The sequence below is a fragment of the Conger conger genome, chromosome 4 (assembly GCF_963514075.1).
Source record: "Conger conger chromosome 4, fConCon1.1, whole genome shotgun sequence".
In the NCBI taxonomy this organism is placed as follows: domain Eukaryota; kingdom Metazoa; phylum Chordata; class Actinopteri; order Anguilliformes; family Congridae; genus Conger; species Conger conger.
The window spans coordinates 23,518,614-23,543,577 of record NC_083763.1 but is presented as its reverse complement, the minus strand read 5'-3'; the positions used below and the strand labels follow the sequence as shown (position 1 = coordinate 23,543,577).

The 24,964-nt window shown below is 44.5% G+C and overlaps 1 protein-coding gene across 2 annotated transcripts in view; it reads left to right on the top strand.

The window, feature by feature from the left end:
- The window catches only part of LOC133126068 (rho guanine nucleotide exchange factor 4-like), a 52,087-nt gene that overhangs the window by 3,638 nt on the left and 23,485 nt on the right, over positions 1-24,964 (top strand). The window contains exon 3 of one of the 2 annotated variants that reach the window (XM_061237873.1): positions 844-973. In XM_061237873.1, the coding sequence (XP_061093857.1) occupies positions 844-973 (130 nt within the window). Of the gene's footprint in view, positions 1-843; positions 974-5,746; positions 6,082-24,964 lie in introns of those variants that run through there. The other variant, XM_061237875.1, reaches the window with a different exon arrangement.

Here is a 24,964-nt window from a genome sequence, read left to right as displayed (position 1 = left end):
GCCTCTGAACCTCAGCGAAACCGATCCTTCGTCCTTCTTCCCGACTGCTGTCTCCACTCACTCTTCAAGACCTTCCTTCTCTTCCTGCTCCTCTCTTCCACCTCTCTCCTCCATGCTGGCTGTTGAGTCACTCCATTGTTTGCTCAGGCTTACTCCAAGCTCTTGGCTGTCACCTCAACTCTATGACTCAAAGCTCTGCATGCTTTGTTGCCTCTGCTGTGCCTGTTAACAATGAACAGAGCTGCGACTCAAAAACTGACCTTTTCCGACATTTAATGTAAATGCACAGAATTTTCCAGATGGTTGGAATTTCATGTGCAGCCAAATTCCAGTATAATAAAAAAAAATATATATATATTGATGATGATTTTCCATTTTGGCTGCCAATTGTACCCTATCTATTCCAATTAACCCTGTTAGCTAGGATACACCGTCGACAACCCATACCCCGGTGGCCCGAGGAGATCTATTGATCCGGAGTGACACGCTTTCTCCAAGCCACATCGCCTCATCTCACGACCGTCATTCCGAGGCATTCGGGGCGCTGTTGTATGCCCACCCTCGGTGCAGCGGGCCAATTTATGCCGCTCCCACATGAGCCGGCCAAACTCAGCTTTTCTGCAGGGCCGGGAATCGAACCCTGGTGCTTGATGTGCAACTGTATCAGACTGATGTGTGCATCAAGGTCTGATGCTTTAGCTGTATGCCACCAAGGGCTGCAGTATCACGTTTGACTTGTAGATTTAGTTGAAATATGATATAAATTACAGGAGAAATTAAAGAGCTCAGAAGTAGCAAGGCCCTGTCAGATCCCCATTATTTATTTGTCCTCCTCCCCCGCAGGCACGTGGACGGCTCTCCCTCACCAACATGGAGCCCTTCCCCTCACTACCCCTGAAGGCCCACTGTTTCTCCCAGAGCACCCCCATTGGCCTGGACTGCCTAGGCTGGGCACGCCGTGTCTCTTTTCCCAGTAAGTACTACACAACTCTCTGGCCAACAATGAAACAGCAGGTTTTACCCCTGCCCATACCAGCTTTTATCAACAAACTCTCAAAGTTTGCAAACATACAAATGAGCTGTCCTCCCAATAAAGTTTGGTGGTGACATCAAGAGGCTGTCTTTGAATTTGGTTTATTGATCCATACAGTATATGCGTTTTGCCTGATTTTGTTGACTGCACTGATTCATCATGATTATTTTTGCATATACCTACAGTACTGTGCAAAAGTTTTAGGCAGGTGTGAAAAAATGCTGTAAAGTAAGAATGCTGTCAAAAATAGAAATCTTAATAGTACATTTTTTATCAAAATTAACAAAATGCAAAGTGAGTGAACAGAAGAAAAATCTAAATCAAATCAATATTTGGTGTGACCACCCTTTGCCTTCAAACCAGCATCAATTCTTCTAGGTACACTTGCACAAAGTCAGGAATTCTGTAGGCATATAGTCAGGTGTGTGATTAACCAATTATACCAAACAGGAGTTAATGATCATCAATTTAATATGTAGGTTGAAACGCAATCATTAACTGAAAGCTGTGTAGGAGGGTTAAAACTGGGTGAAGAACAGCCAAACTCTGATAACTAACAAGGTAGTTATACTGCATCAGAGAGGTCTCTCCCAGGCAGACAGGGGTTTCCAGATGTGCTATCCAAGCTCTGTTGAAGAAGTACAAAGAAACAGGCAACGTTGAGGACCGTAGACATAGTGGTCGGCCAAGGAATCTTAGTGCAGCAGATGAAACATCATGAAACATCATGCTTACTTCCCTTCACAATTGGAAGATGTCCAGGAGTGCCATCAGCTCAGAATTGGCAGAAACCAGTGGGACCCAGGTACACCCATCTACTGTGCGGAGAAGTCTGGTCAGAAGTGGTCTTCAAGGAAGAATTGCGCCCAAAAAGCCACACCTCCGACATGGAAACAAGGTCAAGTGACTCAACTATGCACAAAAACACAGGAACTGAGGTGCAGAAAAATGGCAGCAGGTTCTCTGGAGAGAACTGTGGCTAGTTCCTCAAGATATTTGGAACAACCTACCTGCCGAGTTCCTTCAAAAACTGTGTGCAAGTATACCTAGAAGAATTTAAGCTGTTTTGAAGGGAAAGGGTGGTCACACCAAATATTGATTTGATTGAGATTTTTCTTCCGTTCATTCACTTCTTCTGTTCATGCATTTTGTTAATTGATAAAAAATAAACTATTAATATTTCTATTTTTGACAGCATTCTTATTTTACAGCATTTTTTCACACCTGCCTAAAACCTTTGCACAGTACTGTATATTCTGAATAGATTCTTATACAATGGCATGTCTAGAACAGGGAGGGAAGAGCTCTGCTTTTGCTATTCCCTTCAATCTCCAGCAGAGGGCAATGCCTCTGTGCAGTTACCTTTGATTAAGGCAGAGTGGCTGATTGACATTGCTTCTAAAATCTTGGCAAAGCAGCTCTGGCGGGAAAAGTAGTTTCCTTGGTGATTTTTCTTTGTGATATATGCCCAGTCAGGAGCCTGCGGGTCTGAGTAGTTACTGCCTTTTATGCGGTGCATTTAAACTCTCTTGTATGCCTTCCAAGAGTGACACACTGTGGCATACAGGGTTTCATCCTGCTCTGCTCTCCCTCTCTCTGTCCCTGAATGACGGATTCATTAGTCACTGATTAAGGGCCTCTTTCAGGCCATTGTCGGGTCTCGTTTCCTCTCAGCAGAGTTTTGAGTGTGAGGCTCTGGGGCCCAGAAGGGGCACAGAGGACATATTTCCAGGCCTGAGGCATGGTGTGGGGGTCTCCCAGGCTTCTCCCTCTGCCTGAGTGACTGTAATATGATCCCATGATCCCACTGGCTCTGTCTGACCTCTTCACCAACCGTCTGTCTGGACCATGCTGTCGAGAGATTTGCCCATAGCACACACAAGCACACACACAAGCACACACACAGACATACAGAAACGCACTTGCACAGACACACACACACACACACACACACTCATGGATGCACACACATGCACTTGCACAGACAGACACGTACACACACACTCACAGAATATACAGTGCCTAGTCTCTTAGCAGGGTCAGTGGTCTTGCACAAGATGTTGGTGCTGTAATTGCATTACTTTTTGTTTTTAATCAATGACAAGTGAACTCAGACCACCCTTGCTGTCCTATTTGTCTCTACCATCATTGAATGTGTTCACCTGCATACAGTAACCATTGTTCCTATGAGTCATTTTATGACTCAACTATCAGCTATCTTATTAGCCTGAACATTAGTGCACTGTGTGCTTCAGTGAAATGTCTAATTTCACACACTTCTTCACTTCTTAGCTCCTAGGTCTTGATCTCAATTTTGAGATGAGCTATGGATATTTTTCTGCTCTGTATGAGGGCTGAAGGTCTCTCTGAATGTAGATGTACAGGTTTGGGAATTTAATTACCGTATGTGACTGCTCAGCAGGCAGGCTAGCTGGTGGTTAGCTGTGTCACAGCAGAAACATCAGGAGGTTTCACTTCATTTCCTTACTCCCTGTCTGCTTTCCAGTGTTTCTGCATTATTGATTCCATGGTAATTGTTGGGTGCAGCTCAACAAATTTGCTTTTTAAATCTAAATATTTGTTCAGGCTTTGCTTATGCCTTAAATCTGTGGTTTTAAAATGTAATGAATCGGTGCTCCATGTCCCACAACTGCCCTCATGCAGAAACAATGTTCTGAAACTTTTATATAACCTAAATGATGGAACCTATATTCCATCCATCCATCCATTATCTTAACCCGCTTATCCTGAACAGGGTCGCAGGGGGGCTGGAGCCTATCCCAGCATACATTGGGCGAAAGGCAGGAATACACCCTGGACAGGTCGCCAGTCCATCGCAGGGCACACACACCATTCACTCACACACTCATACCTATGGGCAATTTAGACTTTCCAATCAGCCTACCCTGCATGTCTTTGGACTGTGGGAGGAAACCAGAGTACCCGGAGGAAACCCACTCAAACACGGGGAGAACATGCAAACTCCACACAGAGAGGCCTCTAACCTATATTAGATGTATTATATATTGATGTAGGCTATATTTGTTATCTTCACTACCTGTGGTGCCAGAAAGAGAAAGTAGGATGCTGCCCTTCATGCAAGTATGGCCACTGTGATTCATTGTAATCACTGTAGCTGTTGCCGATTTCTTCATTGTAGAGCTACATAAAGGAGGCCTCGTTTTCAGGCCTAAGGAAGATGGGGTTTTGCGGCTGTTTTTGTGCGTAGTACTGCATGATGTTGGGTTGTAAGTTTTGTGGTTCCTCTTTCTTTTTCTCTTTGGAACATTTTTAGGTTACCAGATGGGCTTGTTTTGTTTCGTATAGCTTTCGTTGTGTCTAAATAAAAGACAGCTCTGGCGGGAGTTCCCGCCATGAATTATGTTATTATAAACCAACTATATTTGACATAATAGACATGTTTTACCAAACAGTTGCTATACAGATAGCCAATGTATAGTACAACAGTTTTATTCTGGCCACTTCATGTGACCACTTTATTAGGTTTTAAAAAAATATATATATATATGCTTCTGTAGCCTGTTGACACTTCAAGGTTTGACATGTTGTGTGTTCAGAGATGCACTTCTGCATACCACTGTTGTAACAATATCGCATTCCTGTCAGCTTGAACCAGTCTGGCCATTCTCCTCCCACCTCTGTCATTGACAAGGTGTTTTCACTGACCGAACTGCCACTCACTGGATGTTTTTTGTTTTTTGCACCATTCTCTGTAAACGCTATAGACCCGCAGTTTCAAAGATACTGAACCTACCTTGTCATCATTCCATGGTCAAAGTCAGATCACATTTTTTCCCCGTTCTGATGTTTGATCTGAACAACAACCAAACCTCTTGACCATGTTTGCTTTTATACATCAAGTTGCTGCCATATGATTGGCCGATTAGATATTTGCATTAATGAGCTGGTGCACAGGTTGACCTAATAAATTGGTTATTTTTTATAAATTCCATGCAGTAGGATTTAGTGAAGGCAGATGATATAGGTGGCTGTGTGTACTGTAAGCATTTACGTGTACTACCTGACTGGACTCCTCACTCCTTGTTACCTATGACATAAGGTAGATGCAGAGTGTTAAGTCCCATTGGAGTTCACTAATATAGTGAAGTTAACAGACTTCTGTTTGTCATTGTATGTAGCCCCTTGGTCACCAGGTGTCATAGGGAGGAAGTCATACGGCACCACTTTTTCTCTCTGACAGGTTTCATTTTAACTGCACTCTGTTGTGTGAAACAGTTTAGCAACACGGAGAGAAGGTAGACGGTGAAAACACAGGCAGGTGGTAGGTGAAGGAGACTCTTTTCATTTTTCAGTCTAAAGACGATCAAGTAGCGAGAGTAGGTCCGGCAGCCTTGGCTTTTAAGTCAGCAGACAAGGAAGCCCTTGAGCTCCCCCCTCAGTGATGTCAGTCTGTGGCAGGGTTTTTGTGTGTGTTTGTGTGCGTCTTAGCGAGAGAGGGAGGGAGGGAGAGCACAAATGAGAGAGAGTGGAGGTAGAAAGAGAGCCGCAGAGAGTGAAGAGAGAGAGTGAGCAAGTGAGAGGGAGGGAGGGAGAGAGAGCATAAATGAGAGAGAGTGGAAGTAGAGAGACAACCGCAGAGAGTGGAGAGAGAGAGTGAGCAAGCGAGAGGAGAGAGAGTGACAGAGAGGGAGGGGGGAGAGAGTAGAGGTAGAGAGAGAGCCGCAGAGAGCAGAGAGAGAGAGTGAGCGAGAGAGGGAGGGAGAGGGAGAGGTGCTGCTGCAGCCAGCGAGAGAAGCAGAGGCGAAGTAAGCGCTCGGTGACTGAAGAAGCAGACAGCGCGCTGGGCCGGGCTGACAGCGTGTTTCCCATGCGGACCCACGAGCGCTCAGAGACGGCCGTCCCGCTGCCGGGGGGAAGCTGCAGTAGCGGCAGCGGGAGCTCCGGACTCTCCCCCGGCTCCGACTCGGACAGCAGCCCCGGAGCGGGGCTGGGAGGAGGGATGGGGGGCGGCTTCCGAGGGTTCCTGTCCCATTACTGGAGCCTGGAGAGCCTGCACTCCACCACGGGTAAGACTGAACCGCGTCCGGGACCTCCTTCCGTCCGTCCGTCCATCCGTCCGCACGTCTGCGTCTCCGTACGGGGGGGGAGAGGGGCTCGTGTCTCAGAGAGCGTGTTTTCCCACCGTCGTCGCTGCGTTTAGCAGGAATGACAGCTTGTCCGTCTCTAATGGCCGTAATTGCTGTGTCTGTGTCCGGAATGCTGTGGCTTTTAGGAATGACGGCGTGCTGTCTTGGAAAGTGTAAACACTGGCATTAGCGGAGATACAGGGCTCACTTAAGCGCTTAACTGTAAGAGAGAGAGGGATGCCGATGGATCGGTTTAATTTATTTTCGAGCAGTTCTCCTGAGAAACGGTGTCAATGTTTATTCGAAGAGGTATTAGTTCCTGTGTCTGTATGCTTTTAAAAAATATGGACCTCAATTTTTTTGTCTATACTTTCCTCCGGGGATGTTTTGAGACATTTGAGGAAATAAATGAAAAATGGTGTCTTTGAATCCCATAATTGTCAATAAATGATATGTGAAGTTATAAATTGCATTTACTGGTGCCATTCCATTTGATGTCTCTTGATTGTTTTTTTCACTTTGTATGCCTATTGCTACATCTTCAGATTGGTTCAGCTGTGAGGTGTGATATGTTGGGGCCTGTGTGTGTGCGTGTGTCTATGTATGTGCGTGTGTGTAATTGTGCATGCATATTTGAGATTGGACTTGCTTACTTACTGATTTCACCCATTACACACATCACTGTGAAGAGCAGAGTGAGTGCTTTTCTGTATTCCTGAGTGCACTTGGTGGATTAGATTCACTGGTATACTCTAAGACTGAATAGTGAAAGCGTGTATATTTGGGATTCTTTCTGAAAAGCCTGTTGAAACCTGAGGCTGGGTAAACAGCCAGCTCTCACCACCAGTTTAATTGCCATAGAGAAATCCAGCAATCCAATGTGCATCTTTATGCAAAGGGAACTGGCAACATCCCATTGAAAAATTGGGGGTCCTTCACAGTTACAGACCTGAATTAGAATATGACCCTTACTCTGAAAGACCCATACATTGTGCTACCAAGCAAAGCCTCTTATTCTTGGAGTTTAATTTCCTGGTCTGCTCGCTGCCTCTGTTATTGTAGCCTTAACAATGGCCCAGAATTGCATTTATTGAACATATGCTTTCAAGTAATGCAATTTCATCATGGAAATTGATCTTGGTGTTTGGCAATTGACCTTTGAATCGGGGGGTTCAGGGGTCACGGATATTTGCCAGGAAGCCACACGGATAAAGGATCCGGGGCTTAGATAGGCATCGGGTCTGCCACTGCAGGGGAGAGCAAAAGGGTTGCTTTTAGGAAACGGAAGTTGACGGCACACCTCATTAGCCCTGACAGTGGTGAGGTCGGTAATCGAGTTTGCGCTTCTTCGTTCCCGAGCACGCTCCGTTTAGGGTTGGCATGGTGACAGAGAGCCCTGTGTTCCACTGAAGACATGTAGCCGCGGTGACAGCAGGTGTGAGGAGACGCTGGGCTGTCCGATGACGTCAGCGTTCTGATTTCACGGATGTCTGGTTTGGAGACGCCAAACCGCAGCAAGCTCACGCAGGGAACGGAGTGGGCCATTTCGTTCGGGGGTCCAGTGCTTTGCAGATGTAGCTTTGTCACGTGGATGATTGTTTCTTTGTCCCTTTTTACAGGCTATGACATTAATGTAGCATTTAAACCTGCCATGTGACTCCAGACAAAAAGAAACAGCACCCACAGTGCTGTAGTGCATGTTAAAAAGCGAAACAGGTCCTGTCAGCCGAGCCTCAGCCATCACTCCGTAAAGAGACTAAACAATGGCCAGACACCCAGATGTAAACAGCTTTTGTTTATAAAATAAACAGCTCTAAGTGTCCTTGGCAGTTCTCTGCCATGTTGAACAGCTCAAGCTATGTAGCTTTTGAAGCAGCTGGTAGCTCGTTGTCCAGTTCAAACTAGCTCCATCTTAACTGGTCTTAACTGGATTTTACACCAGGGTGGGTCTGAGATAAAGCACACAGAATGAAACAGGGGTACGTACTGTAGCACCTGCTTGCTGCTCCAACGCCTTCAGTCATCATTCACACTGTACAACGCACAGAACCAGGAACTTCAAAGCTGTGAAGACACCAAATCTAGAACTCTTCACAGTGTTGAGATACTGTTTTAGATTTCTGTTTTAGAAGGACAGCAAGGATAGACAGCAAGGTTTCTGAAAACCAACAAGGAAGACACATCATTCTTGAAGGCCTTCTAATTTGTTTGGTCTGAGGCAAACGCCCTCCTTTTTGCTCTAATCATTTCAGTACCGACCGCATTGCCAGTACAAATGGGAAAGAAATTGAGCAATAATGCTAAGCAACATATCATGTGATCATCTTGGTATTTGTTTTATTTTTTGTCTGCTTTTGATCATTTGAGGAGCTTTCTGTGCTGGGGAATGATGCTTGTTCAATGCTTGTTAGTCTTGTGAACACTGTTTTCAAGTATCCGATGGAGCCAAGGGCACGTGATGGCACTGTTGTGGTGCTCTGGCAGAATTAACACCCATAGGTCATCCTTATAATGAGGCGAAGAGACAACCAACAGACATTTAACTGGGATGGATCTGTGTATGCTGGGAGCAATTAACCAGCTAATGCATTTGTCAGAACCCAAAGGGACTCTAATCTGGGGAGGTCATCCTCCAGCAGCATTGACTATGCCATAAAATTGATTACTGTGTTTTTGAAGCAGCCGTAAATCATCCATGTAAACAGGTGAATGTATCATCTACAGTAGAAGGCAGTGTCAAAGACATGCTGGTACTGGTCTTTCAGCTCTAGCAAGTCTTACAAAACCTCAGGTATGCCGCTACTGTATGTTTCAGTATAATTGCATACTAAAAATGCGAGTTTTTACATTTGGTTTGTTTCTTGGATTTGTTGTTTCATTAGCTGTCATTAATATGTACAATATGGTATGAGCTATAGGAATGCTATGTTAGCACATAGTGCAAAAAAGTGTTGCACAGTCGTGAATAAAGCCAGAACTAACCAGTAAACATTTCTTGCCTGCTGTGCAATATTTAAGATATAACATACTGGTAACTGGTCCAATATCCCGCTGTATTGTTTGATAATGTTGTATATACAGTAAACCCGGATTAGGACAGCTCTTAAATATATCAAGTGTATATTAGTAACCACCATTATTTTACGTTTCAAGAGTGAGATAAAGCTTTATTGTAATATTTGTTTTTGTGCTTTTTGTGTTTTTTATATTTCTATTGTTGAATCTTTGATCTTCATCCTAGAATGTGACACACAAGTTGACTCGTCGAGCTTAATGCTGAGTGTCAGTGCAATTGTAGAGACCTCATGTTTAATCTGCAAGCTGTAGCAACAACCCAAGTATGAATAGCAGTAAATCATTTATTTTGTCTTGTTGGCGAAATGCACTTTATCCTAACCCAAGCAGAGAGGCTGGGATTCTTTCTCCTTAAATAGACATCCTGTAAGAGGTCCTCTAATCCCTAGCCTGTGTGCTTTACCAGGAATGTTTCCCGAGACAAACGATATCTGAATCTGAAATGCCTGTCTGAGGATCTGAGTTTATCTACCTCACCTTCCCCTGAGAGACAAAAATGGGGATTGGAAGGTGATGACTGAAACTTTCCTGATCAATTTCCTCAGCAGGTTCTAATACATGCATGCACAGTGGCATACAGGCACACACGCACACAGATGAACGCACACACACACACACACATGAACTCAAAAAGGAGCCTACACACATTCGCACACACACACAGATATGCACATGAGTACACACGCATACATACACACACGCAAACACGCAGGCACGCACACACACGGACACACACACACACACAGGCTCTCTCACACAGACATTTCTCTCTTGGAGGCCAGTTCCTTTTATGTTGCTGCTGTGAGGGAGCTGTTGCATACCGCATACATACAGGTGTGTGACCTTGTCTGATCTGTGCACAATTCAAAGCTATTGGTGTGCAAAGTTCAGTTGTTGCAGTTCTCGTTAAGATTCTCTCTCCCTCTCTTTTTCTCTCTCCCCATCTCTCTGTCTCTCTCTCCCTCCCTCACTCTCTCGCTCTGATTGGAGTCCCTCGGGGCAGATTGGAGAGTGCTGTGCCTGGTCACTTATGGCCACTAATGTGTATGACTCAGTCCCAATTGCATTTCAATGTTTCTTTATTTTTTATTTCTTCATCTCTATTTTCACTTCCCTCCAGGTGTTTCTCTGTATTTCCCACAATTGTCATGACCAGTTGGTACCGCAGCAGTTTCCACAGAAATGTATTTCCGTTTCTCCATTTTCACATAAACAAAACACAATTACATGTGAATCCTTTGATTTATTCCATGGCCCGAGGCTGGAATGCTAGCACCTGTTCATATTTTTAAATAATTGCAACATCTTTGAGAATTCCAATGACCCACCCAAACAAGATTATCCTTATCCTAAAACAGACACTGAGAATGCACTTTCAGAATGTGTGGTATGTTTGATAATGATATACTGTAGTCATGTTTTTCTTCAGAACTGAGCTCTTCTAGCTATGACCTCACAAACTACGCATATAGAACTAAGGGGAACAGATCATCGACTGCAAAGAAGAAATGCATTCTTCAATGTGTGTGTGTGTGTGTGTGTGCTTGCCTGTGTCTCTGGATACGTTTGCGTATGTATGCGTGTACATTTGTGCGTAGCCTCTCTGAGTGATGGTTTCTGTATTATCAGCACAGAGGACGCTGATAAGCCTTTCGCTGTGAACCTGACATTTGGGATCTGGCCTTTCTCAGCCTGGAGAGAACGAGGAAAGCATCTGGCTGTGGGGGCAGTGAGATACGGGGCGGTGAGAAAGAAAAGGAGAGAAAAAGAAAGAGATGAAAGCACGGCGCTAATCGCACGGCCCTGCAGACGAAATACCACAGAAGCTCAGCCGCTGTAGCGAGCTCCACAGACATCGGGTTTATCAGCAGCGGCAATAAGGCGACGCGGTCTGCCCTTCAGTTCCCTGTAGATATCATCAGCGTGACTGACTGATGATAACCTGTTTGATAATGAGTTTGTGTGTTGTGTGACATATGCCGTAGCGCCTCTGTGTGCAGGTGAACGACAGACGGCTGCGTCCTTACCGTGAGCTGGAACCTCAGATCCCGCAGTGCTCTGAATAGATTTGCCTATTTGCTGCACGGTGCTTCTCGGTTCCTCTATGCTGGTAAGCAGTAGCTTGTACAGCTCTGCGGAGGAGAGAAATATTATTGAGATAGATTATGGTATGCGTACTATGTGCCTACCCTGCTTAAAGCTGTTCAAGCTAGGTTTTGAAACGGCTGGTAGCTGGTTGACCAGTTCCGACCAGCTACCAGCTCAGACAAGCTACCAGCACCAGCTGGTTGACCAGCTCATACCCAGCTAGACCAGCTTTATGACCAGCTTGACCAAGCGCAATTCTCAAGCTGGTCAAGCTGTCGTAGCTGGATTTTATGGCAGTGTTTTTGGCATGCTTATGTCATATATGGAGTAAGTAGACAAGTAAAGCAGTGAATAGATAAATAATTTAATATCAAGAAAATCGAACTAAAGAATGAAATAAATTCCTCTTTTAAATTCTCCATCACCCCATGACTTCTCATCGAAGCAAAGCTGCTTTGCGTCATGTTCCCCTCACCCTCATTGGTCCTCCTCAGCTCATTTTCCTTCACCCAAACTCACGCACCCCTGGTCTTTATTGCAAACGCAGGGAGAGAGGAGCACTAACTTGCTAATTTTCCAGAATGTTCTTCCAGAAATCTCTCTGTAAACTTTGCTCCCCTTCCCGCTTTCCCGGGGCTGTAATGCGCACCAGAGGCTGTCTGAAGCTGTTACCGTCTGAGCGCCACGTGACACGGCAGCCGAATTAGCCTGCACTCGGAGCGACTCGCTCGTGCGTGTCCTCCGCTGACGGCCTTCGAAGAGAAGTTTGGGAGATGGCCCCGTAGCTTGGTGAGTTTCAGAGGCTGGCCCTTCCTCTGTCATGACAGCCGAGACGACCTGGACTGCTCCACTTATTATTATTATTATTATATTTTGAATAATAATCCAACAGCTGTGCGGAACCTATCGTTCTTGAACCACCAACCTTCCAGGTCCCAGTCATGTACCTTAGTTGCTAAGCTATAGGCTGCCCACTTTACTCACAGAGCTCTCTAAAAGCATCCCATCATTCCTCACTAGGTCACAACGGGGCATAGACCGGGCACGGTCTGGCAGCGGCTGCTTACCACCTACTTGACCTGAGTGTGTGCTGCAGAGGTCAAGAGTGGGTCAGTCAGGAAGCCTACTTTACCAGACCATGAGCTAAGCTGTGGTAAATATTAATTCCTCTCTCTAGCCTGGACAAACCACTGTGCCCCATTCGCTTATCGTGCTGTTCGCCCTGACCTCACATTCGTGCTGTGGAGAGCTTGGCCTGGAGCCCTCTGAAAGAAGATGTTCCCTTGGAATGCGCAACCCTTGTGAGTCCATTATCTCCAGCGCCACTCACATGGGTTAAGGATCTAAAGGGAATAATGAACGTGTCCTTGGAGGGGAAGAGGCTGAACTTGTCCCAGGCCCTCTGCCTCCCTCTCCCAACTCCCCACGGGCCCGGGCCTGCCCCCTGCAGGAGACCCGGAGAGTCACTAGGGCTCGGAGAGAACAGCCTGTTCCGCTCTAATTATAAACACAAATATTCCACTGATCGGGCACATTGTGGAAATATTCCCCGCCAGTGAGCAGGGAAAGCCAGGCCATGCTGGTGGGAGCCTGTCAGTATCAAGGGAGGGAGGGTGGCGGGGGAGTGACCTTGAGCACTTCACTTGTCTTGGGAATTATCTATTCTCGTTCTGTTAGAGGGAGGGGACGTGGATGCGGGAGGGGTAGGGGAGGTGGGGGGTAAATCCCACGCCCCGGGGATGCGCTATGCGCAGTGACAGCAGCGCTCGTTAAAGACGAATCATTCTTTCACGGAGAACTCATAGATCATGTTGTTGCTCCTTTTTTGTTTGTTTACTGTTGGGCGTCATTGCATGGGTGTTTATGTCTTGTGTTCTTGTTCCTCGGGCTTGGTGCTTTCCTGAGTAATGATCTGGCAACTGAGTGGGTGCAGGGGGTGAGACGGCTCCATTCACCAGGAAGCCAGCCAGCCACACTCTTAGAAATAAAGGTACGATAAGTGCCTAAAAAAGTACAAATGCCATTCGCTGGGGTGGTACCCTATAGCTACATTAAATTGTACCCCTAGGCAGCAAAGTATTACTAATTTGTACCTTTTTTTGCTTGGAAAATGTACTCACTTGTACCCAAAGTGAAAATGACTGTACTTTCAGGGTACATTTGGGAAATTAGATCTTTGAAGGATAAAAATGTATCTCGGTACCTTCTCACCGTCTTAGGTGGAATTGCTCGAATTGCTGGAATTGCTAGGTTATGACATCGGAACCTGAGGTGCCAGGGTATCCGAGGAGCTGGTGTAGATCAGGAAATCAGCAATGGGCAGCGGGCACAGACGGCACTGAGGGGTGGGCAGAGATGAGCCAGGCAGGTCCGTCTGCTCCTGGCTTTCAGTGTCCCCGGAGCATTCTGAACACTTGCTTAACAACAGGCTGAGAGCTTGTGGGGGCCGGAGGACAGGCAGGGAGGGAGGGCCAAGGGGAGGAAGTGACTGTGGGTGGACAGAAAATAGCAGGCGTATGGAAATGGCCAGCACAAAAATATGTTAAAAATCACAGGGGAAAATGACCTTTTAAAATGAGGCCATTGGATTTCATTTTAGAGATTTTCTTGGATATACAGTGCATTCCTTAAGTATTTGGACAGTGACACATTTTTTGTTCTTTTGGCTCTGTACTTCGGTAAATTTAATTTGAAATAAAACAATGACTATGAAATGAAAGTACATCCATATCGGGTGAACAGAATAGGAATTATAGTGGTTTTTGTACATTGTCCCCCCAAAAGTAATTGGACAAATGAACACACAACTTTATTGATTTGTCATATTTGTTTGCATACTACATACTGTTTAACTCCACAGTCACATACTGCAGTCGCTCTGAAGACTACAATGTCTACAGTACGTGTAACAACATCATGACACTAACTAACATAGGCTTTACATACTGATAATTAGCTTATTTTCTAAGGGTGGTATGGTGGTGCAGGGGTTAACACTGTTTGGGCTGGCATGTTCTCCCTGTCTTTACATGAGGCACTCCACTTTCCCCCTACAGTCCAAAGACATGTAGCCCATGGACTACAGATTAAATGAGCCACTCTGGCATGTTTGCTGAAGTGTTATTGATGTACATCGTCCTTGTCAAATAAATTAAATTCAAATGTATTTAGTCACAATGCTCTGAGCAGATCCCTAGATACCTGTATCATTGCTGCATTACTATTCGTGTTGCTGTATAAAGGCAATAAGGAGACAAGGGTGGAGACTGGGCTCATTCTGAAAATTAATGATCTTATCAGTATTTCCTTAGTTATGTTCAGAGTATGAGGATTTATACACAGTAATGAAGCAGCCCTCAGGCACTGTTTGACTACTGCATTGGTCAGGTGAATGATTTCCCACGACTAATAGTATGTGGTATTTCCAGAGAAATCACCAATCGTCCATCTATCTTGTTTGAATCGATAACCCTGGGGAATGCAAAGTTTTGCTTGTGGGGCTATTAATCCATTGGTTATAAAGCTTGACTCTTGCATAGCCATAATTCAATTGCAGAGAGGCAGAGGTTTTACTTCCTGTTCAGAGAGTTGTATTCGAGTATTGAAGACGAGAGACATAATTTTACATTGGTATAATTAATGTGGGTGTGTGTGGGTGTGTGTGTGTGTGTGTGTGTGAGTATATATACAGTGGTGTGAAAAAGTGTTTGCCCCCTTCCTGATTTCTTATTTTTTTGCATGTTTGTCACACTTAAATGTTTCAGATCATCAAACAAATTTAAATATTAGTCAAAGACAACACAAGTAAACACAAAATGCAGTTTTTAAATGAAGGTTTTTATTATTAAAGGAGAAAAAAAATCCAAACCTACATGGCCCTGTGTGAAAAAGTGATTGCCCCCAACTGTTAAAACATAACTTAACTGTGGTTTATCAAACCTGAGTTCAATTTCTCTAGCCACACCCAGGCCTGATTACTGCCACACCTGTTCTCAATCAAGAAATCACTTAAATAGGACCTGCCTGACAAAGTGAAGTAGACCAAATGATCCTCAAAAGCTAGACATCATGCTGAGATCTAAAGAAATTCAGGAACAAATGAGAAAGAAAGTAATTGAGATCTATCAGTCTGGAAAAGGTTATAAAGCCATTTCTAAAGCTTTGGGACTCCAGCGAACCACAGTGAGAGCCATTATCCACAAATGCCATTATCCACAAATGGCGAAAACATGGAACAGTGGTGAACCTTCCCAGGAGTGGCCGGCTGACCAAAATTACCCCAAGAGTGCAGCGACGACTCATCCAAGAGGTCACAAAAGACCCCACAACAACATCCAAAGAACTGCAGGCCTCACTTGCCTCAGTTAAGGTCAGTGTTCATGACTCCACCATAAGAAAGAGACTGGGCAAAAATGGCCTGCATGGCAGAGTTCCAAGACGAAAACCACTGCTGAGCAAAAAGAACATTAAGGCTCGTTTCAATTTTGCCAGAAAACATCTTGATGTTCCCCAAGACTTTTGGGAAAATACTGACGAGACAAAAGTTGAACTTTTTGGAAGGTGTGTGTCCCATTACATCTGGCGTAAAAGTAACACTGCATTTCAGAAAAAGAACATCATACCAAATATGGTGGTGGTAGTGTGATGGTCTGGGGCTGTTTCTGCTGCTTCAGGGCCTGGAAGACTTGCTGTGATAAATGGAACCATGAATTCTGCTGTCTACCAAAAAATCCTGAAGGAGAATGTCCGGCCATCTGTTCGTGACCTCAAGCTGAAACAAACTTGGGTTCTGCAGCAGGATAATGATCCAAAACACACCAGCAAGTCCACCTCTGAATGGCTGAAGAAAAACAAAATGAAGACTTTGGAGTGGCCTAGTCAAAGTCCTGACCCGAATCCTATTGAGATGCTGTGGCATGACCTTAAAAAGGCGGTTCATGCTCGAAAACCCTCCAATGTGGCTGAATTACAACAATTCTGCAAAGATAAGTGGGCCAAAATTCCTCCACAGCGCTGTAAGAGACTCATTGCAAGTTATCGCAAACGCTTGATTGCAGTTGTTGCTGCTAAGGGTGGCCCAACCAGTTATTAGGTTTAGAGGGCAATCACTTTTTCGCACAGGGTCATGTAGGTTTGGATTTGGATGTAGATTTTTTTCTCCCTTAATAATAAAAACCTTCATTTAAAAACTGCATTTTGTGTTTACTTGTGTTGTCTTTGACTAATATTTAAATGTGTTTGATCTGAAACATTTAAGTGTGACAAACATGCAAAAAAAAAAATCAGGAAGGGGGCAAACACTTTTTCACACCACTGTATATATATATATATATATATATATATATATATATATATATATATATATATATTTGTGTGTGTGTTTCCCTTTTCTATCTCTGAACTTCTCTTTTAAACGGAGGCGTTGTGTGCATCTGAAGTTTGTTCTACTGAAGCTGCTTTAAACACGTGGTAGTAAGATTTCTGTATATTGCCATAATTATAGACAGCATACGCATAAGCATAAACAAGCTCATCAGAAATTAGGAAGAAAAAACATTCCTCTGCAGTACATCTCCCTCTTTCTCCCTCTTCCTCCCTCTCTCTCTCTCTCTCTCTACCTCTGTCTACTCCATTCCATCATTCCCTGCCCCCTCATCGCCATTGTCTTCGTGGCTGTATTCTGACACACAGCTGGCTCTGGGGTTTGGCGTGACGATGACGATGGCCGAGCTTTTCACTTCCCTCTGCCGAGCGGTGTCTCCGGCACTGCGACACGGCCCACTGCCCAGCCCCCCAGCGCCATACGGATAATTATAAACGAGGCCTTAATGGCCTGAGTAATACAGCTCATTAGTGAACTGGTTCTGACCTCTCTCTGAGCACTGGGTCACTCCCAGCAAGAGTGGAGAGCCTCTCTTCTCCAATCCAGCTTCGGCTCTCATGAACACAGATTGATCCCAGGTTTGCGTTTAAATTTTGAATTTTTTAATTGGCGGATTTTAATGGAGGCACCTCTCCCAGCCAATTCTTTCATCATGTTTGTTTGAATGCCGTTGCACGTGACATGCATATCACAATAGTGAGTAATAGTAAGTGACGTGTATAATAAGGAATAACCTATCTATCTGTGACCAAAGTGAAAAATAGTCCCTCTAATTCTGGCTGTTGTCTTCCAGAAACAGTGTTATATGAGAGCAGGAAGTCTGTAATTTGTCATGTCACTCCCACATAGAATTCTCAGTGCACAGTCCGTTGGGGGTGAAAGGGTGTCATTTTGTTCATCGCGCTGTGGTTGTGGGAGTTTTCTGGGTGTACAGAGTGCTGTTCGCATCCCCTCGCCTCTGTCGGTTTGTGGCCAGGAGTGGACGGAGGAGGGGCCTGTGTTTGTCTTTGTGCTGGTTTCTCGGAATTAAAGAGTGGAGAGAACTGAACTGGGCTTGCTGGGTGAAAGAGAGGCACTCACCCATATGGCCCTCTCCCTGTCTGGCTGTGAAGTTCTGTGTGCACAGCAATGCAGCAACTCATCTGCCTTGAGCTCCGTTTATGAACCACCTGGTAATATGGACTGTATTTCAGGTTTTATTATCCCCTGTCCACCACCACATTAATTATATCATCCCCAGTTACTTACATAATGTCGCCTTATTCATTTCATTTTTAAGGTGTGACCCAGGGGTTGCCTATGACGGTTTATGTAACCGGATCTTGTCCTGGCCTAACATTCACCCCGCGGCGCATCCTGGGATTTGGCTCTTCCAAACAGATGGCCATTGACGAGGGTCATCCCGCTCCCAATAAAAAAGGATTGCAAGACAGTCCCATGTCCTGATGCTTGCATTGATGCGCCTTCCAGCTGTATTTTAGGGTCTCTGGTATTTGTGAGTCCAGTGTCTATGGAGATTTTTTTGAGACTCATGTCCTACTGTGTTCCACAAAATAGGAAATTGCAACTTAGATCAGCCTCTGCCTCTTCATTAAAACCGTTTATAACCGAGAGCCATACAATACCTGCTGCTTTGCAATGTCATGTTGACTCATGGGTTTTGGGAGATGTCTTCTTTTTACGAGCTAAAGCTCGGGGCTGTTTGTGATATTCCACACTAATCACCCCCTCCCTGTTTCTCTGGATACATCGGCTGCATTTACTTCTCAGCGCTCCATTCGTTGCTTGATACCTGCTCAGAATTTAAATAAGAAGCTCCGCTTTTTGGTTCTCCGAGTTTCTGAAATTCAGGCTGGGTGCAAGTATGCTTCTTGAGTGATATTTGTTCAATGCAAAAGGATTTTAGAGTGTTCATAAAAAATTACAGACATTGCAGTTATTTCAGAATTCCTATAACAGAATAGCCCAAGGACTGAAACGGTGGTGGATTAAATAGGACAGCACTGTATCGCAGTATGATTTGGTAGACTCCTCTGTCTCAGCCCTTTCTGCTTTGTTTACCCTCATTCAGTTCAGTGTTTTGACTGCATGCTGTCTGTTTTCCTCGTTTAATTGACTGTGTTGTTTGGGTCGTGATGGGCAGGCAGAACTTGTTTCCTTTCCCATTTTGTACACATTCTTGTTTGTCAAGCTTGTTTGGAGTTGAGAATTTGTGGAAGCCCATCCTTTTTATTTCCCCCACAGTGCATAGGGTAGAACTCTCCTGCTGACCCTGCTCTGACCTGCCCATTACCTTACACCTATGTGCCTTTATGTGATGATGTGTTTTGTTGTTTTGTATTTGGCTGTATTTGTGTGATAGACTGTTTTCAGTTACATTTGGGTTTCTGGCCATGAGAGTTGGCTTTCTTGTGTTGTTGTGACTTTGTAAAGTTATAGCCTCAGTTGTTATTACATGAGTGGCATGTAATAGACATAATACCCAGTAGTGCTGCCGGGCTTTTGTTATGGATACCCAGGGAAAGAGAAGGGTGTGTCCAATACTGTAGATGTAATCAGCCCATGCAGCATATTGATTTGCATCAGTTCCCTGCCCTGCTCATGAATACTGTACGTGGTTTGTAATCTGCACCCAACACAGTATAAAGTTACATTACCATAACTCTGACCACATCAGCACAAGGGGCACACTATGCCAATCAGCGGAAATATTCAGAGTTTTCATTAAGTAAAGTATATCTCTGTTATTACAGGTTGTGTGCATGCATGGACCTGATGCATGTATTTCACCGTAGTGTCTCATGCAGTCCATAAGTAGTTGGACAGTGGTACAATTTTTGTTCTTTTGGCTCTGTACTCCAGCACATTGGATTTGAAATGAAACAATGAATATGAGTTTAATATGTAGACCATCACCTAATTTGAGGGTTACAGCCATATCAGGTGATCTGTGTAGGAATGACATCCCTTGTTTTACATAGTTATTCCATTTTAGGTGCTCAAAAGTAATTGGACAGCTGGCTTCTCCGTCACTTCCATAGTGCAGAAGCTTTCAGAATCTAGTGTTGAAGCTTTGATTGCCTGTGGAGTCTGTTATTGGTGTTTGTCAACATGAGGACAGAAGTTGTGCCAATGACTGCCAAAGGATGACATTATGAGGCTGACGAATAAAAATGTTTTACTCTGATTCATAAATCAGAATATTCAGAAAGAACCTGTTTATGAGGGGGTATTTCAAGGTGACAAAGCATTAATCCGGGGAGATAATCTCCGCTGTGGTCAAAGGGTGTAGCCATTATCTCAGGCAAACAGCTCTGGCCCCTGAGGGAGTGTGCAGTGCAGTGACCTCACCGGGCCCCTGGCAGCTGGGGGCCGGCGGTGTGCTCTTCCTGCCTTAATGAGTGTGTGGGCTGTGCTGTTGGATAATGCTGGGACTGCACCATCCAGCAGCAGTAAGCATTTTTGTTTTGTAATAAGACTTAAGATCTTATTGTTTTTCTCTCAAGTAGAAAATACTAGTTTGTTTTAAGTTACTGTTTGCTTGAAGTGAATTGTTTTCACCGCATTGACAAATCTTGAGAAATGAGTGAAACTCACCTCATTGCCACATTTTTTTTGTCTCGTTTAGCATAAAAGTAATAGAAATACGATTTTAAGTCTAAATATAAGGCAAGTATAAGATACTTGTTAAGACAGACTTATTTTGTATCTGCTTACAGCACTGTCCATGCTTGTGGCTCCCCTCTGACATGGCAGTGGAGGGAGTTTTATTATGATTATTCATTATTCATTATTATTTATAAGTTATTTATAACTCCTGTTTGTATTTCAGAGTTGTGGGGGGGGGGGGGGGTGGCGATTGAGGTACAGCTGGTGGGTTCTCATTAGCCAGATTCAACTGAGGCTGAGTTGATTCTGGATTGGCTAGAATTCACCCATGTTGTCAATGCTCTGTTCAAACAGCGTTTCAGTCCAGACATGCTCTTCATATTAGAGTTTGGAAAAACAAGGTAATGAAATAAAAGAAAGAAGATTACAGTAAATGGAACAAAATCCGAGTTTAATAACGATTCTGCTGCCCCAGGCCTGGGTTGCATTGGTTGGTTGCTTTTTCCGATTTGGAGTAATGAAATGTGTTTTTGCTTTATTTGTTCCCCTGTTCCAATCCAAAGCACATCGAGGCCAGTTGAATACTAGGGCAGTGATCCTATTGTGTTTTGTTGAGGGCTGAGATTGAGGATATATCTCAGACACTGGCACAGCTGATTCCAGCCAATTTAATTAAAATCCCTTTAGCCCAGCTGTCATGGCTGTCACCCAAGTCCCCAGCGGTTGTTGGCAGGGTGATATGGGGGGGGGGGGGGGGGGGGGGGGGGCATAGTGGTGTCTGGTTCAGACAGGCCAGCAGCTATGTCGCTAGGACAATGTAGCTGATACAGCGTCTACAGTAGGTGGCATGGTCAGGTGATGGTGTCTCCAACCCCTGAGAGCTGCCAGGGATAAGTACTGCTTTCAGGAACCACCCAAGATGCCTTTGAAGCCTGTCTCATCACTTTGGGCCATTATCAGACATTGCTTTTCTGTGTTGTGAAAACATAACTAAGGCAGACACTACAAATGGGCTGCTTGTGCCACAGCGACTGTAATGCACGTGATATTGATATAAAGCTGTATTTGTGTATGTTTGTTTATGCGGGTATCTGTGTCTGTGTGGGCTTTTGTGTGATCCTGGGAGAGTGTGTGCATGCATGTGTGTGCATTAATGTGTGTGTGTGGGTGTGTGTGTGGTGTGTTGTGGCTTGAACAGATGTCCCTTCAAGACTACGAACGTTCACTATGAACTACGTTTGCAGAAAACAGTTACTGTTGAACGATTTAAAATGAACATTTTGTTTGCCACCAATGCATTTAACAATGCCAGCTAGCTGATTTGTTGCTTATCTGTGATTTATTTTTTAAGGTAAGACATTAGTGCGTACACAGTACATTGATTAAAGTGTATTTTGACAGCCAAATAATTGTCAACTTGTGTTCTCTCCGCGTTCACGGCACACTACCTTTTAAAATAGTTATCTAACGTTAGCTAACGTTTGTAATCTTGAACCCACCTGTGCAGAGATTGTCTGCTTCTTCCATCCACGTTGGACCACAATGATCTGTATTCTGTACCTTTAACTGCAACAGGTGAACCTGGGTGTATGCAGCTTGAATACCATACTCATGTTTTAAGCCTTTTACTTCATTGGATTATATTCGACATATTCGAAAGTTTGCTCAGGGGAGGCCCTTGTTTTCATTTTACAAGTTTCGTTTGGAAATGCTTGGTTTACAAGCAGTTTTTGGGTCAAATACCCAAAGGCCTGAATCCGTGCTTCGCTTCACTAATGATGTCACCCTACTTCGCAAGTTGTTGGAGATTATCACTCAGGAAAATGTATTTGTGAAGAAGGATAAACTCTTTAAGGCTGAGAATGTTAGCGGGCTGGCTGTCGCTCTTTGGCGGTGACCTGGATGGGATCGATGGTGGTGCAAGGCATTTACAGAATTCTCTGGAGCTGACAGATGAGGGTCAGGGCATTGACTCAGTTTGTCACCTCTCGCCAAAGCTTGTCTGATGTGCCAAGGCACGCTGCCTAACTCAATCCTGTCATGTTCTGCAATGCTAACAGGGAGCACTGAGGTGAAGCCTGAAAGTAACTTTCTGAGTGCCTTGCATCCATGCTGAGCACAAAGAAAATGTGCTGGTTAAGTGGGACAAAATTGTCCAGCAGTAATTGTCCTGTGCACCGTAGGATGTGAAGAGTAGTGTGTGCATACTTGCTACTTTTTGTCTGTGGGACCTCAGTGCATCATGGGTCAGAGAGCCGTAGTGATTGTGAGGGAGTTGAGCTGGTTGGCACAGTGTTTTTCACAAATCTGTTTGACTGACCAGGCTAGCTCTTTCCAAGGAGTTATTTTGAAAATGCAAGCAGTGGCTTCAAAAGGTGCTAAACGTGGAGAATTAATACATTACAACAGTTGTGCAGGGGCAAGCAATTTATTTTGCGTCGTCCTTGATGCCCTTGATGAATATGCATATTGTTGCCTTTGTATACCAAATTATTTTGGATGTATAATTCAAAGATGTTCACATGGCAGCTAGCCAGCCAGGAGTTTCAGTAGCATTGGTTTGTGTCTTCAAGATACATGAAGACAGCTTCCAGTTCTATGGACTCTCTATGGAACCTGCTCAATGGCACATGAAGCCAGTTCATGGATGCCATGTTTGACTATGGAGATTTTTTTGGCACCAGAGCATTCACACTGGGTACCTAAACATGAAAAGATGCTTAGGAATTTCTTCTGTGCGGCTCAGAAAAAACATCAGTCCCAGGAGAGTAATTAGCTCAATATGAAGAACTCGTAGAATTTTAAAGTACAAAATAGTTTCACCAAGCTAAATTCATAGACTTTACTTAAATTAAATTCATACTTTTTAGCACCAGAGGCTTAATAAACTGCAACACCTCCTACAACCACTGGAGATTGGGAGCTTGGGAACATTAATCCCTGGTCCCCTGGTTTGAGTGCCTCGGGGACTGAGGATGATGGGAGAAGAGAGCTGAGAGGCACGTGAGAACGTGAGAGAAGGAGAGAGTAAAAGAGAGAGAGAGGGGCCGTAGCCATGGGGTTAGCAGGCTCAGGGGAAGCGCTTCTTCTGCTCTATTAGTCCCGGCGGTAATTCCCGCCGTGCAGCAGCAAAGGGGAAGAATGGACACGAGAGTGGGTCTGCCTGGAGGGGAAACCTCTGGGTCCGTCACAGAGGGAGAGAGAACTTCATTTCAACTTATTTCAGTTGTTGTGCAGTAGAGACCTCATTTAAATATGTGTGAAAGAAAATATATCTAAAATATCTCAAATAATGTGCATCTGGCATACTAAAATACCTTGTTTTGCGATATTTATATAAACAAGTGCAGTAGGATACGGAAACACATCTGTAAGACCCTAATTGTTGTCAATATTTTCATTTAGTTGTTATCGGTCTGGGGAGGTGATGTTTCTGACGTCAGGCCACAGGAGTATTTGTCATATGCTGTTTGTCTATCATTAAAGTAGCAGTCTTTCCACACTCCCTCCCATTATCTTGACAAAATCATTGTTTACGGGCCGCGGTGGACGTTGAGGTGGCTTGTAAGTGATGTAAAGTCTTCTGAAGTGCGTAGCTCTTTCCGCGCCACCATTGAAGCCCCAGATACATCCGATTCGAGGAGAGAGGCATCGGACCGCTGCGGAAACGACCGCTCTTCGACGTCTCCCCTGTCCCAGTGACCTCACCCTAATCTCGGGTGGATGAAAGTCTCAGGCGAGGAAGCACAGTTGGAGCTGCCCCGCGAGGCATTCTACACGCGACTACCGACACGTGCCGTGGCGCTCAGGCCCGCAGAGACCAAATGCGATTGTGACTGCCTCAGTCCACCCCGAGCGCCAGTGGAGTGGACTGAATAACTACTAACCTACATAGAGAAGCTCAGGAAGATTACAGCCCCGCCCCCTTCCTAGGCCTTATCATGGGACAGCTAGGCTAAAGAGGACCATGTCATGTGAGAAGAACTTTGATGTTAATGTGTACCTGCTTCCCCGAAAATGAAATGGAAGTATGCTATCTATCCATCTAGATAATTTCGCTGAGATGTGAATAATTTTTGAGACTCAACAACTTTTTGTATACAGTTCACCATGATTTATTGGACCTCCATGGGTATCGTCTTTCATTCCCATCAATGTGCCGAAAAAGTTACATGAGAAAACAGGAAAATCTCTTTCCAAATATACCAACATTGTTACTCAGGGACATAAACAGAGCTTAAAAAATGCACACTTAATTGAGAACCAGTTAAGTCTCCACGCAAACATATGCAAATTTCTGCCTAAGATACGCAGTATGGCAAGTTCATGATCTAAACAACGCGATTGAATTAGTTACTAGTGTGCTTTGGCGCAAACTTGTACTCCATGTAAGTGAAAACATACTTTCATCTAATTTTTGGGTATACTGCTCCTTTAATGGAGCTGGCATTTGGGAAAACCAAAGTAGACTTAATGATTAAAGCATAGGAATTATTTTGCACATAATATATTCAGGAATCAGTGCCACTTCCCTATGCCACCAACAGCATGAGCATACATTAGTAAAGTGCATGCTGAGAGCCAGTCACTACAGGATGCTTGTGGGAGTTAGATCATTCATCGCTACTGTGTGTTTTTAGGCCTGTAATACTGGTTATCAGGTCCTGT